Consider the following 15,386-nt stretch of genomic DNA (forward strand, 5'->3'; position numbering starts at 1 on the left):
GAAGGTTTGGTGCATCACTAGAGGCGTGGGATTGAGATAGTATAGGCTTGGAGCCTTTTCTGTGATTTCTTAGATTAGACGTCGTTCCACGGTGGTTGTTGTTGGATTGGATCCTATTGGGGATACCATCACCCCCGGGGTCGTTCTTTCTAGCTGGGTTGGGAACGTATCGCTGGTTGGGTGTCCCCGGGTTGTTCTTTTTAGCTAGGCTAGGAGCTGACTGCATGGTAGGACGACCCGCGATATCTACCTCACTCACGGGTCCCTCTTTCTAGCTGGGCTGGGAGTGGACTGTTTGGTTGGGTGCCCCCTAGGGTCACTCTTTCTAGCTGGGCTGGGAATGCACTGCTGGTTGGGTGGAGTCTGATGGATTATCTTAGTTACTTTGGGCTAGGAGCCCGGTTATCTTCTTTCTTAGTAGACTTAGCTTTTCTGTGTACCTGTCGGATTATGGCACTACAAAAAAAATTGTGTTTAGCGACAGACAAAATCCATCACTAAATAGCTTATTTCGTCGCTATTTTGGTTTAGCGACAGAATATTGCTCGTTGCTATATTCCGTGTAGCTAACCATTTGGCGACAAAAAAATGAATCTGTCGCAAATTTAGTGACGGATGCACGACGGAAGTTATCTGTTGGCAAGCTTAGCGACGAAACAATTCGTCACTATTTTTGTAATATATGTCGCTGATTGTGTAACTTATTTCGTCGTCTTATCTCATTGGCGACCAAATTTTGTCACTAATTCCGTAGCCTTGATAAATTTTTGTCTTTATTTAGCGACAAAAAAATCCATCATTGTATTTTAAATTTATTGCTTATTTTGTATATTATTTCGTCGTCTCATCATATTAGGCGACCAAATATTTGTCGCTAATTCTGTCGCCATTCTTTAGCGTCGAAAATAATTTGTCAAAAATTCGTCAATATTTTTTTATTTGTGTAATATTTTAAATTCACACGTTCAAACACATTATATAATCACAAAATTAACTCAAGTAATAGAAATTAATATTCTAAAAGATCTAAAGTACATAGCTAAGTGCAAATTATATTACCAAGTTCAAAACATCCCTAAAGATAAATTTCAAGCAAAATATATGGCTGAAAGCATTTGCGAAAAATCTAGCCAACAAAATTAACTTCATTCCTCAAAAACCGATGCACGATCCTCAGCGATATTTGCTGCAGCTGGACCAGGAATTACAGGTGCAATAGTTGATGGATGGTTGGTAGGAGAGTGAGGCTGAGATGAGGCTAGAGTATTCAACCCACGTGCATTCTCAACAAATATAGGAATCAAGTGATTAGTTAACGAAGGAATCATTCGCATCACTAACCCATCCCTATTTTCTGTCGGTATTGCCTGAGCATTTGGACATGGTGTTCAGCCCGCAACATCAAATCCAGAAGAGACACCAATATTTTGTCCTTAAAATACTTTTTCTTGAGCTCCAAGACCATATATCCTTCTTTTATTTTCCCCTCATGCTGCTTGATAATATGCTTGCCATTGATCAACATCAAATTGAGTTTGTGTTTGGTTCTGTAATATTTCTTGATATTTTTCCTGCAAAAGAGAGTGATAATTAGTAAAATTCACTATTAATAATAATAATTGACACAACCAGACTCCATTAACAATAGTGAACACTCATGTATTTAAAAAATTAAGCTTTAAAAAAAGCGTAAAGAACAAAAACAACCATATTGAGCAAAACAAAGTTCACAAGAGTAAATTTCAAACAAAACCAATATCATATCAGCAAAATATTAACTAGATGCAATTGTGTAGAAGAATTTGACTTTGGATGTTCGTGTCAGTCATCTCGATGGTGCACTCAAGGAATGTATCAGGCAGTTGAGACAAGCTAGAGTTGAGAAACAAAAAATGATTCAAGATGCTTTGGCAGAAAAAATGAATTGCAATCTTAAAAAACTGCACTTGAGAAATAGCTACTTAAGCTCCAGACATAAGTGGAGGCTGGTAAAGCTGAAATGCCTATTTCTACTGATCATGATATCCTTGTCAAGCTTAAATGTCTAGAGAACGATAACACAACTCTCTAAATGGAACTTCTCTGTTGTTCAGAAGTGTTGGAAATTATGATTATAAAGAGGGATTTAAGTACTGAAGCAGCAGAAACTGCTAGCAAGCAGCAGTTGAAAAACATAAAAAGTTAACCAAACATGAAGCTGAGTGTTGAAAGTTACAGGCCATGGCTCACAAATCATTCCCATTCACTGATCAATGCTCTTCTGTTGTTTCATCTTTATATGTGGACTCTGTCATCGATAGTCAATCTGATAATAGAGAGCGATTAAACACAGTCGGCAATGACGCCCTCAAGATGAGTAAACTGGAAACAAGAGAATATGAACCAAGTTGCTCAAATTCAAGGGTTTTAGCACTCATTGCTACATTATCTGAAACTGCAAACAAGACACCTTCAGCAACATCTGATGATGTTCCTCATGATTCCCTCAATTTTCAGAACACTTTGGTAGCATAATACAATTTCATTTCACAAAGGGTGGTCGAATTAGAACAAAAGCTGGAGAAGATTGAATCAGAGAAATCTGAACTAGAGAATGCTTTAAACGTGAGTCAATATGTTCTATAAGTTTCCTATTTGCAGCTTAAGGAAATTCAAACCAGGTTGGAAGGGTTGCAGAAGGAGCTAGATATGGTAAAAGAGGCAAAAGAGTTGCATGTCTTTAAATATTGATTCTTTAAATAAAAGAGTTGAAAGAGAAAAATCTTAGTCATAGACATGGAGCTAAGTGTTGGGAATTACAAAACGAGCTGCAAATATTCCTGGTGGAAGATCAGTTGTTGATATAGCAAGAGGAGAACTATGGAGGTTACTCTAGAAGATTTCCTGATACACTACTTTGGCTAATCTCCCTCTTTTTATTTAATCCATTTCAGTAGATTTTTGTATCCATTTCTAGTTTCCTTTTTCCAGTTAACTACATTCTTGAGAAGCAATAACTATCCCCTAAGAAAATAACCTTTCAAGAGGAGATTTCCAGAGCTAGTAATAGAAAATAATAGAAGCTACAAACAGAAATAAAGGGAAAGCAACTGCAACTTATTCCAATCAAAATCAATACAGACAATAACCATGAAGCTCAAAAGTGAAAAATGTTTGCTAGATCGAGATAGAGAAATTTATCTTGATTTGTATAAAATAAACACAATAACAATATAAGATCAAGACATTGAGTTCACAAGAAATCTCCATTCCCTTTTGAAGTGATGTCGCCAAAAGGGGCAAGAAACTATCAGATTTTTCAACCACTTAACAAATCATAAAAGCTTCATGCCAATCATCATAAGGGAATGGAGAAAACCAAGTCAGACAAGAGGAATAGAAAGAATCTGAATGAAATTGATAGAACTGAAACACCACTTAAAAAAATTAAACATGAATAAATTTTCATTTGTCACAAAGAAGGTTCAGCACGCAGAGAGAATCTTGAGTAGATGCAAGTACAGATGATCAACGTTCACTATTCTCCTAAACTATTTGAAGAGTAAGAAGAGATATAGGCAATTACTTGGATCATCAACTCATGTGTTATCAGTAGTAAGAAGAGACATAATGAGCAGTGGACCAAGTCTAAAAAGAACACAAGATACTCAAGAGCTTTACAACACTACTGATATGTTTAAATCTTTGAATTGCACCTCTGTAAAACTCATACCCAAAGTTCAACATCCCAATACCATTAGAGACTACAGAACAATCGAGGAAGCTTTTAATACTACTGGTTTAGACTTATAAAGTGAATACAATAATATAACACATACACACACACACATATATATATATATATATAAAGTGAATACATGATTTTTCCACCAATAAATATATAACGTGAATATAATTATAGAATATTGAACTTACATGCACGACTCGAGCTCGTTCACCAACAAAAGATTTTTCATCATGACCATGTGTATAGACGTGCAAATGTATCTCACTTGGTGTTGGATCTCGACCATTTTTAATAAAATGTATCTCACTTGGTGTTGAACCACACAAAAAAAGAATGACAAGCACAAGTGTCAACAAAGAATTAAATCTTTATTAGAACACATAACATGTTATAATGCAACACCAATGCTTATATAAACCATTTAGTCAACAGGTTCAAAAGGAAAAAAGGTTGTAGTTATACAGAACATATTAAGCAACAATGTTTACTATATTAAATCATAATTCTTAAACTTGCAAGAGTTGGACAATGCAACCAATTATTCATGTAAAAGGTAATGAAAGGCATCAACAATCACATAAAGAAAAGGCATCGACAATTCAACATAAAATCATATAGAAAAGAGATACAACGAAATATATAAATAAAATAGATTTACTTGAGTTTAAAGACTCTACCTAAACAAATCTTCAAAGACTTTACCTTGAATTTCCTTGAGTTTCAGCCAAATCTATAAAAAAATATCAAATTTGTGAAGAAAACTGAAAGAGTTAAAAAGAAATATCTTTTGATTTTCAAAGAAATATGAAGTTTGAGTGTTGAAAGTAGAAAACAATTACCTTTTGATAAATCAACAGTGATGAAGAAGCGTCCAAGCAGCAGCGACAAGTTTCCAGTAATGATGAAGTAGTGCCCAAGCAGCAGCGACAAGTTTCCAGCAACGATGAAGCAGCGTCCAAGCAGCAACACTTGATTTCCAGCAATGATGACGCAGCATCCAAGCACCAACACGTAAGTACCAGCAACAATGAAGCAATCATGTCATCGATAAAAGAAAAAACAACAAATAGGTATTATAATGAAGTGAAACATTAATCTACACAAAACAAAAAGTTAAGTAAGTATTTGAAAAGTACAACTTTAGTATAATACACTCTTCAATACTAACAAGCCCTCTTCTATAACTAACTATTATATCTCTAATTAAGTAGGGTGCATTACCTTTTTCCCACTCAAATACGTATACTTATTTGTTCACATACAAAAATAAATAACCTTATCAGTTATGTCCACTATAAATTTCTAATTTCAAATTCATCTTAATAAAAGACTTGTTTGAATCTCAATATCCCAAAGAGTGTCACATAAATTGAAATGAAGGAGTAGTATTTTTGTTGAAATATTTACATAAATAACTATTATTGGGTCTAACTAACAATCCATATCAACAACTCTTCAAAAATCAAATGCACCCAATGATACCATATAGATCTGCAAGTAAAGATGAAAAAATAAAAATAGGGGGTGGATTCAAAACTCGAAAATTTGAAGATAAAAATCAAAAGTTAGAGTACTAAATTATTCTTCAAATATGGGTATTCACTTTTAGAGAATGAATCAGAGAAACCTATTGTCAAATTAGCCATACAATAGAATGAATCAAAATGGGTCTACACTCAAAAAATCATATGACAAGCAAACAAAAACAAGAATAACAACATCAAAATCGTTGTTACAAATAGGAAAAAAAAGGAATGATTACATAACAAACAAAATAGAGATGACTCCAAAATTGTTATTCTACAAGTAAAAGACAAACAAAATAGAGCTGGAATAGAGAGAATACTTACCCAAATTTGTGAAATCTCAATTTTTAACTTTACTTAACTCACATTCTTCAAAGATCTACAAACTTTCACTTCACAAAGAGTTTTCTCACTGAGCGGGTGGGTGGGTGGGGAGCAGCTAGAGGTCCTCCATGTTAGAAACGTTTCTCACCCTCGCACTTTAAGGTTTTCTCATTCTCACACTCTAAGAGATGAGAAGTTTTTTCACTCTCTCTCTCTGAAAATGAGGGAAAAGTGTTAAGTTGAGAGGGAAATATTTGAGCCCTAAAAAATTTGGGTAAAAATTAGCGACGATTTTAGCGACGGATATGCGTTCTGTCACTAAATATTTCATTATGATTTAAGAGAAATTAGCCTACGACCAAAATATTTGTAGCAAGAAATAAAATAACACTAGCGACAAATTGGTTCGTCGTAATATATGTCCCTAACAAATTATCAATTTTGTCATCAACCGTACGTCGCTATTTCTGTAGGCAAATAAAGGCGCCAAATTTTAGCGCCTAATTTTCACGACAAATTTGAATTTTTGTCGCTAATCCGTCGCTATTGAAGATCTTAATATTTTCTTTGATATTTTAGCAACCAAATGAGTTTTCCGTTGCTAATCCATCATTATTTAGTGACAGAATATTGTTTATCGCTGAAATCCGTTGCTAAATGCTATTTTTTTTGTAGTGTGGGGGTCCATTCAGGTTTTATTTGAACTTGCGCACGAGTGTACCTTCTGGGCATATGGGGGTCCAGTTACATTTAGTTTAGTTGTACTTAGTTTGTTTCTGGTATGCTCATGTGCTTTCTTTTCATATCCGCTTTGACCTCTCTGTGTCTAGAATCTATTATTTCTTATTGGTTTTACCCCTTTTTGCTCAGTCGACCTATGATGCCTACTGAGTACCTGTTGTGTTGGTACTCATGCTACGCTCTGCATCTATTTCGTGATGCAGGTCCCAGTACCAGTTACCAGCGGTGATTAGTTCCAGCCTTCTTTTGCATCTGTGATTCGGAGACGAGGGCGAGCACTTGGCGTTTTAGGTTTGTTATGTCTCCTTCTTTTTTTTAGCTAGTCTTGTTGCCTTTGAAACACGTTTTGTTGTGGTCCACTTTTGGGACTTGTACTCTTTATTAGATAGCTCTGCACTGGTGACTTCCAGGTTCTGGGAGGGATTTCTGTATATATTTATTTTGGGTTGCTTCCGCCTTGTTATTCTTGTTTAGATTATTATTTTTGCTAGTTTCTGCCCTTTCACTCATTGCTTGATGTTCTGGGTTATGGGGTTGGCTTACCTACTGGTAGGGTATAGTAGGTGTCATCATGACTCGAGAAATCGGGTCGTGACAAGTTGGTATCAGAGCCCCAGGTTCATCGGTCTCACTTGTAGAGAGCTAACATCTAGTAGAGTCATGCAGATCGGTGCAGAGACGTCCGTAACTTGTCTTCGGGAGGCTACAAGATGTCCTTAGAAAGATTTCCTCTTTTGTTTCTCTTTCGTGCAGCATGTGTCTTATTGGTTCCTTAAGATCTCACTTGTTTCACTCTTTCGCAGGATGGCTAGCTCGCGCGGTGGCGCGGCCAGGGGTGATGCACCCAGGCCTGCAGACAGAACCCAGGTTGGGGTAGACGCCGACCCCGAGGTCGAGAGAGGGCCACAACACCAGCCCAGGAGAGAGAGGAGGATCTAGAGCCAGTAGCAGACCCTTCAGCACTTTGTATACCAGATCAGTCGGTGGGGCCGGGTCTAGCCCAGCCGCCACCCGGACTAGTTCTGACTCCAGATCTCCAGGTCACTATTTCTCAGCTCTTAGGTGTGCTTGGGGGGATGCAACAGCCACCCGCCCCAGTTACACCAGCACAAGTACCGTAGAATCAGCCTACAGTGAGGGCACCTCAGGTCCAGGTATCACCTGAGGGAGTACAGCCCTTGGAAGCGGACAAACCTATGCCGTTTGAGGACCAGAAGATGCTTGGTGTGTTTCTCAGGTTGACACCACCGAGGTTCTCTGGGGCTATGGGTGAGGATGCCCACGAGTTTCTTACTACTTGTCGTGAGAGGCTTCGCACTTTGGGCCTTGTGGAGTCTAGAGGGGCCGACTTCGTTGCTTACCAGCTAGATGGGCCAGCCAGGCAGTGGTGGCGCACATTTATTCAGACCAGGCCAGTTGGATCTCCACCAGTATCATGGGATGAGTTTTCTGAGGCCTTCTTGGCCAAGTTTATTCCTTGTAGCATCAGAGACCGCCTCAAGGATCAGTTCTGCAGGTTGGAGCAGGGCTCCATGTCGGTGGCAGAGTACGAGACTAGGTTCCACGAGCTCTCCCGTCATGTCGAGATGATATTACCTTCAGAGGAGAAGATAGTTAGGTGCTTTGTTCATGGGTTGAGATTGCAGCTTCGGCTTGAGACCCAGTCCTTAGTTCTGTGGTCGATCTTTTTAGACATAGTTGACCATGCCAGTACTATGGAGCATCTTCGTCGCGAGGCCCAAGGGGGCAGCGAGAAGAGGGCTAGGCATGAGGGTAGCTACAGTGACTCCCGCCCCAGGTCTAGAGATTATCATGATAGGGTCGGACGACGGTTTCAACAGGGTCAGTCTAGTAGACCTACACAGGCCTCTCTTCAGGCATCAGATGGTGGTCGGAGTGAGGCTAGTTTGAGTCAGGGCAGCGAGGTGTTTCAGTTGGGTTCTTTAGGCCATGGAAGTCGTTCTTCTGGGAGTCGCCCTCGACAGGGTTGCTATGAGTGTGGTGAGATGGGTCATTGGGCCAGGGACTGCCCTCAGCATAGTCGGATTGCTCCCGCTCCTCATGCAGCTCCCCCAGCTTTACCAGTACCTCCAGCTAGAAGCCGTGGTCAGGGTCAGGACCGTAGAGGTGGTCAACAGGGTATACGGGGTGGTCCCCGAGGAGGCAAGTCAGGTGGTAGGTCTGATGGTCAGGGCAGAGGCAGACATAGCCACTTCTATACAGCTCCAGCGAGGGCGGAGGCTGAGGTATCAGACGATGTGATCATAGGTACGATTCTTTTATGCCAGCAGCCCACCTTGGCTTTATTTGATCCAGGCTCTACTTTTTCGTATGTTTCTGTTTACTATATCTCTCGATTGAGTATGATGTTCAAGCCTCTGGTAGCGCCGTTGCGAGTGTCGACCCCCGTGGGTGAGTCTTTAGTAGTGGATCAGGTATTTCGATCTTGCTTAGTTACTATCTAGGGGCGTGACACCTGGGCTGACCTTATATTGCTTGACATAGTTGATTTCGATGTGATTCTGGGCATGGACTGGTTATCCCCTTATCGCGCTATTTTAGATTGCTTTTCTAAGACCGTTACCTTAGCCATTCCTGGTATTCCTTCGGTAGTGTGGCAAGGATCTCGTGGTAGCACACCAGTTGGGGTTATCTCTTTTATTCGGGCTAGGAGGCTAGTGACTAGTGGATGCTTATCATATTTGGCCTAGGTGCATGATGTGAGTAGGGAGGTCCCTCTGGTTGAGTCAGTTCCTGTTGTTCATGATTTTTTAGATGTGTTTCCTACTGACCTACCTGGCCTACCCCCAGAGCGTGATATTGATTTTCTGATTGAGCTTGAGCCAGGTACTCGACCTATTTCTATTCCTCCATATCGGATGGCTCCTGTAATGCTCAAGGAGCTCAGTGTTCAGCTTCAGGATCTCTTGGGTAAGGGATTTATCAGACCTAGTATATCACCTTGGGGAGCTCCCGTTCTTTTTGTTAAGAAGTAAGACGATACGATGCGTATATGCATTGACTATAGACAGTTGAATAAGGTGACGGTGAAGAATTGATATCCTCTGCCTAGGATTGATGACCTATTTGACCAGCTACAGGGAGCTTCAGTGTTCTCTAAGATTGATTTGAGGTCCGGTTACCACCAGTTGAGGATTAGGGCAGCGGACATCCCTAAGACTGCATTTAGGACCCGCTATGGCCATTATGAGTTCTTGGTGATGTTATTTGGGTTGACTAATGCCCCTGCTGCCTTTATGGACTTGATGACGCACGTGTTCAGACCTTATCTTGATTCCTTCGTCATAGTCTTCATTGATGACATTTTGATATACTCGCGGAGTAGGGGTGATCATGAGCAGCATTTGAGAGTTATGCTCCAGACTTTGAGAGATCAATGGCTTTATGCCAAGTTCTCAAAGTGCCAGTTTTGGTTAGACTCTGTAGCGTTCTTGGGGCATGTTGTATCCAATGAGGGCATTATGGTAGATCCGGTGAAGATTGAAGCTATTCGTGATTGGGCTAGGCCCACCTCAGTTACTGAGATTCGGAGCTTTGTCGGACTAGCAGGCTACTACAGACGATTTGTGGAGGGTTTCTTGTCACACCCCGAGCCTACACCCTGGGCGGGACCGGCACTCGGAGACCATTGCTAGCCCCAAGCGAACCCTTGGCCTGGCTTTCTTTACTCAGCGGAAACTTAACTCAACAGCTTATCTCAAAGCAATGAAAGGTTATAACCAACCATCTGATAAAACTGGCCAAAAAGGCAACTTGAGTCTCAAAATAGAATAGTTATATACATATACCAAGATGAGAGACTCAAAACTAACTGACTGACTGTCTATGAGGCTTCTAAAATACTGAGATGGATGTTAGGACAGACCCCGCAACATCTTAATAAAAAAATACTATGAGAACCAAACAACCGAGTCCTCCGGAAAGCAATGAGGCTCACCACTGACTCTGGAGTGCTCAACTGGATCAACGGCGTGCCGGAAGCTGATCCTGGGTACCTGCGTCTGCATCATAATAAGATGCAGGCCAACTGGCGTCAGTACATGGAATGTACGAGTATGCGAGCTGGAAAGTTGAACCACAATTTAAGCTTAAGAGGAGTACAAGAGAACACTTACCTTGGCTCTGTACGACTCATGAACAACTGAACTCAAATATATAAAGCAATAAGACACATGCAATATAAAGCTTGTAAAATAATATAAACAGCTTAGCTCATCAATGATAAAACAATAACAAACTCAACTTTGCTTATATAAAAGTAATATAACTTTTGTAGGAGGTTCTTTAACCGACAACCACCACTATGAGCCCTAGTGATGATACAACGTTTTACCTCACGTTGCCCAAGGACCATCCTATACCTTGCCGTGATATAGGACCTTAATTTTGCTTAGTGGATCCACTAGCTAAATCTTACGTGATCATCTAAAAAGAATGATACGTCAAGTCCCATGTTGGCGCATGGTTCTTATGGAGAGTTGAGTTAATATGAACTCGTGTCCCCAATTCGGTGCTCAATACTACTCCCAAAATACTTTGGATCATAAGTGCTTTAAACACATCTTTCTTTAGTTGAGATAATTACTCAAAACTTTGCCCAAATGCTCTTTTGGAAAACATGGTTCCCCTTTTACTCAAATGTAAAAACATTTACAAAAACTTCTTTGGGAATACTTAGTTCCCTAATAGATTTTGAGAAATGGACTCAACTTGAAACTCTTACTCGACTTGAAACTTGAGACTCTTACTCAACTTGAAACTTGAGACTCTTACTTAGCTTGAAATTCTATACTCTTTGCTTGACTTGCAACTTGAACCTTAAAACGACATTAGAACGTTCAATAACGACTCTTGAAAAGCTTTAAAGACTTGCTTAGACTTACTTCTTAACTTTACTTTACTTGACTCCAACTTCACTTGACTTTGATACTAACTCGCCTTGAATTGGATTATGGATTCAAGGTATATGATCACACTTTACAGTTGAATTCTTGACATTTAAGTGTAACTTGAAGTGTTGGAAACAACTATGGAACATAGGTACAATACCAAGGAGCATGTATCAAAAAGTGGGAATGAAAGGGGTAGGTTGGAGTCCTTGGCGCTTTGCAAGGCGCGGAGCGCCAGCCCTTGAAGTTCAGAAGGGGCCTGCTGGCGCTCTGCTAGGCGCGGCGCCCCAAGGGGTGAAGTCCAGAACACTTCTTGGGGCGCGACGCGCCACCCCTTTTTCCCGAAAATTCAACTTTTCTCCTTCTTTTCTCCAACTCTAAACCTTCTAAACCACAAGGGTTCCAGCCCCAAACACTAGGAATCATCAATCCCTCAACATACAATAGATTACAACTCAAATACACAACCAAAAATAGGTCCCCAAATCAACAAGGGACTTCAACAACACAATCAACAATATCAACAACAACCAACAACTTCAACACACAACCAATCTTTTCTCAATAATAAAGTGAGTTTTGCATGTGGGGGAAAGAACCAACCAACACTATGAACTCATATACCTAGTAGGGATCACCCCCGACGATATCCACGACGGAAACTTGCTTGATCTCTTCTTTCTCCTCTTCTTCTTCTTCTTCTCTTCTTCACTCAAAACCCTCACTCTCACTCTTTTAAAATGGGACAAAATGATCCAAAAATCAGCCTAACACAACAATATAACCAAAGGGATTGGTTAGTGAAAAGACCAAAATGCCCTTAAAATTTCCAGACAGATTCCCTGCCAACTGCCCAACTTTCAAAGGGAATAACTCGCTCATACGAACTCGGAATTGAAAAAACTCGGTGGCGTTGGAAATATCATTCCACGAGATTCGCAAACATAACTGGAACTACTCTTAACTTATCCTTATCTGGGAGTTATGACTGCTCAAAGTTGGTCAAAAACTCACTTTTTTCCACAATTGGCCAAATTTCCAGATTTTTTTTGAATTCCTTCCAAAGGGACTATTTCCAATTCTAAACCTCTTCATATATATTTCAAATTGCCGGATGTTACATTTCTTTACCTTGGCAGCACCTCTGACCCGGTTGACTCGTGTTGATGTTCCCTTTGTTTGGTCAGAGGTGTGTGAGGCGAGCTTTTTGAGGCTCAAGGAGTTATTGACCACCGCTCCTATATTGACTCTTCCAGTTGAGGGCGAGGGTTTCACGATTTATTGTGACGCATCCGGCATTGGTTTGGGTTGTGTATTGATGCAACAGGGTCGGGTTATTGCTTACGCGTCAAGGCAGCTTAAGATTCATGAGCGCAACTACCCCACCCATGACTTAGAGTTGGCGGCGGTAGTTTTTGCACTTAAGATTTGGAGGCACTACTTGTATGGAGTTCAATGTGAAATTTATACCGATCACATGAGTCTTTAGTACATAATGAGCCAGAGGGACCTTAATTCGAGGCAGTGTCATTGGATTGAGCTCCTGAAGGACTATGACCTCTCTATTCTCTATCATCCGGGCAAGGCGAATATGGTAGCAGACGTATGACCTCTCTATTCTCTATCATCCGGGCAAGGCGAATGTGGTAGCGGACGCCTTGAGACGGAAGGCAGTGAGTATGGGTAGTCTAGCCTTCTTATCTGTTGAGGATCGACCTTTAGCTTTGGACCTTCAGTCCTTAGCTAATAGCATGGTTCGGTTGGATATCTCAGATTCTAGACGCGTCTTGGCCTTTATGGGAGTTCAGTCTTCTTTGCTTGATAGGATCCGTGGTTGCCAGTTTGAGGATGATACCTTGGTGGCCCTTAGAGATCGAGTGTTAGCGGGTGATGGTGGTCAGGCTACCTTAGATCCTGATGGGGTGTTGAAATTTTCCGGCCGCATCTGTGTTCCGAGAGTTGGGGATTTGATACAGTTGATACTTTCTGAGGCCCATGAGTCTAGATACTCTATCCATCCGTGCACAGCGAAGATGTATCGTGATTTGGGGCAGCATTAATGGTGGAGTGGCATGGGGAGAGATATTGCTGACTTTGTTTCCCGTTGCTTGTGCTGCCAGTAGGTAAAGGCCGAGCATTTGAGACCAGGTGGCGAGTTCCAGAGATTACCCATTCCGGAGTGGAAGTGGGAGCGTATCACTAAGGACTTCATTGTGGGGTTGCCTCGGACTTCTAAACACTTCCTTCCTGTTCATACTACTTTCAGTGCCAAGAAGTTGGCTCGTATCTATATTAGGGAGGTGGTCCATCTTCATGGCGTGCCTATTTCTATCATTTCAGACCGGGGTTCACAGTTCACTTCCAGCTTTTGGAGGGCTTTTCAAGAGGAGTTGGGCACCCGTGTCCACCTTAGCACAACTTTTCACCCACAGACGGATGGCCAGTCGGAGCGTACTATTCAGGTGTTTGAGGATATGTTGAGGGCCTGTGTTATGGATTTTGGAGGTCAGTGGGACCAGTTCTTGCCTTTGGCGGAGTTTGCGTACAACAACAGCTACCACTCTAGTATTCAGATGGCCTCATTCGAGGCCTTATATGGTAGGCGTTGTCGCTCTCCAGTTGGTTGGTTTGAGTCTACAGAGCCTAGGCCGCGTGATACAGATTTTCTTCAGGAGACCCTGGGGATCAGGTGAGGGTGATTCAGGATAGGCTCAGGACGGCTCAGAGTAGGCACCAGAGTTATGCGGATCAGAGGAGTCGACCTTTGAGATTCTCTGTTGGTGACCGGGTATTCCTCCGTGTGTCACCCATGAAGGGGGTGATGAGGTTTGGGAGGCGGGGCAAGCTTAGCCCCAGGTACATTGGGCCTTTTGAGATACTCCAGACAGTTGGGGAGATTGCTTATGAGTTGGCCTTACCTCCAGCATTTTCAGCCATCCACCGGTTTTCCATGTCTCGATATTGCGGCGGTATGTTCCTGATGAGTCTCATGTGCTCCAGTATGATGCAGTCGAGTTGGATGATCGTTTGACATTTGTAGAGGAGCCAGTTGCCATTCTAGCCAGAGATGTGAAGAGATTGCGCTCGAGAGCCATTCATGTTGTTAAGGTCCGTTGGAGGCATCGTCCAGTCGAGGAGGCTACCTGGGAGACCGAGCAGGAGATGCGAGAGCAGTTTCCCAGCTTGTTTGAGCCTTCAGGTACTTCTTGACCCTTATTTTCGCGGACGAAAGTCCTTTTTAGTAGTGGATATTGTAATGACCCTCCAGGTCATTTCTGTGTTTTTCCTTCTGTGTGTTATTTAGAGCGTTCCTGTAGCGACCCCAAGTAATTTAAGACTTGTTGGGACTGACAGTTCGGTCTCCTGGTCGTTCGTTTGGTCTTGGTGCGAGTTTTTGTGTTTTGGAGCTTATGAACCTTGAACGATCATTTTCGATCAAAATTTCAAGAAGATGACATCGAAATCCAATTCTGACGATTCCATCAGCTCCGGAAGGGTCATTTTAGTCTAGTAGCATGGTCGACATAACTCCCAAGGTTTTCAGTGTGAGTCGGTGCGATTAGGCGTTTTAATTTTAAGTTTAAGCCTAAGTTTGACTTTGGTCAACATTCTGAGTAAACGCGCTCGGATGAGAATTCTGTCAGCGCGGTTAGCTTCGGAATGTCGAGTTTGTTCTAGGTTGACCTTTCTTTTGTGTCCCGAGGTTTTCGATATCTTTCCGATCCCTTTTGTGAGTTTTGACTTAAAATGGCTTTTGGAAGTGGGATCCACTTTTTATCAAGATGACCTCTGATGGAAATTTTGACTGCGCCGTTAAGTCCAGAATATCGAATTTGGTATGGTTGCATATCTCGTTTGTGTGCACGGGATTTCGAACGAGATTGGAGCACCCCGTCAGAGTTTTAAGTTTTGGAAATTATTGCAGAAAAACAGCAACATAATTCCAAACTTCAAACCCTCATCACTCTCTCATCTCTCAACCGATTTGGACGATTTAAAAGGCAAAGTTGTGAGAGTTTTCGAGGACAACGTGTTGGTGAGCTCGGATAGTGATTTAGAGTCCCCGTTTGAGGTAATTTTCATAAAATACCTGCTGCCGCACCCTTTTTGTGAGCTTGATTTTGGGAATTTTTGAGACTTGATATTTCAGTCATTTTA

The 15,386-nt window shown here is 41.4% G+C and overlaps 1 protein-coding gene and 1 pseudogene across 1 annotated transcript in view; one reads left to right on the forward strand and one right to left on the reverse strand.

Annotated features, from left to right (window-relative positions):
- LOC107060750 (ankyrin repeat-containing protein At3g12360-like) overlaps positions 1-1,334 on the reverse strand; it is a 6,763-nt gene extending 5,429 nt beyond the window's left edge. Inside the window, exon 1 of the mRNA XM_015308980.1 lies at positions 1,169-1,334. Coding sequence (XP_015164466.1) covers positions 1,169-1,334 — 166 coding nt within the window. The remainder of the gene's footprint in view (positions 1-1,168) is intronic.
- Positions 1,335-1,504: 170 nt separating this feature from the next.
- On the forward strand, positions 1,505-7,439 carry LOC102591000 (filament-like plant protein; annotated as a pseudogene).
- Positions 7,440-15,386: the final 7,947 nt, after the last annotated feature.

Source organism: Solanum tuberosum, unplaced genomic scaffold, assembly GCF_000226075.1.
Source record: "Solanum tuberosum cultivar DM 1-3 516 R44 unplaced genomic scaffold, SolTub_3.0 scf00095, whole genome shotgun sequence".
NCBI lineage: Eukaryota > Viridiplantae > Streptophyta > Magnoliopsida > Solanales > Solanaceae > Solanum > Solanum tuberosum.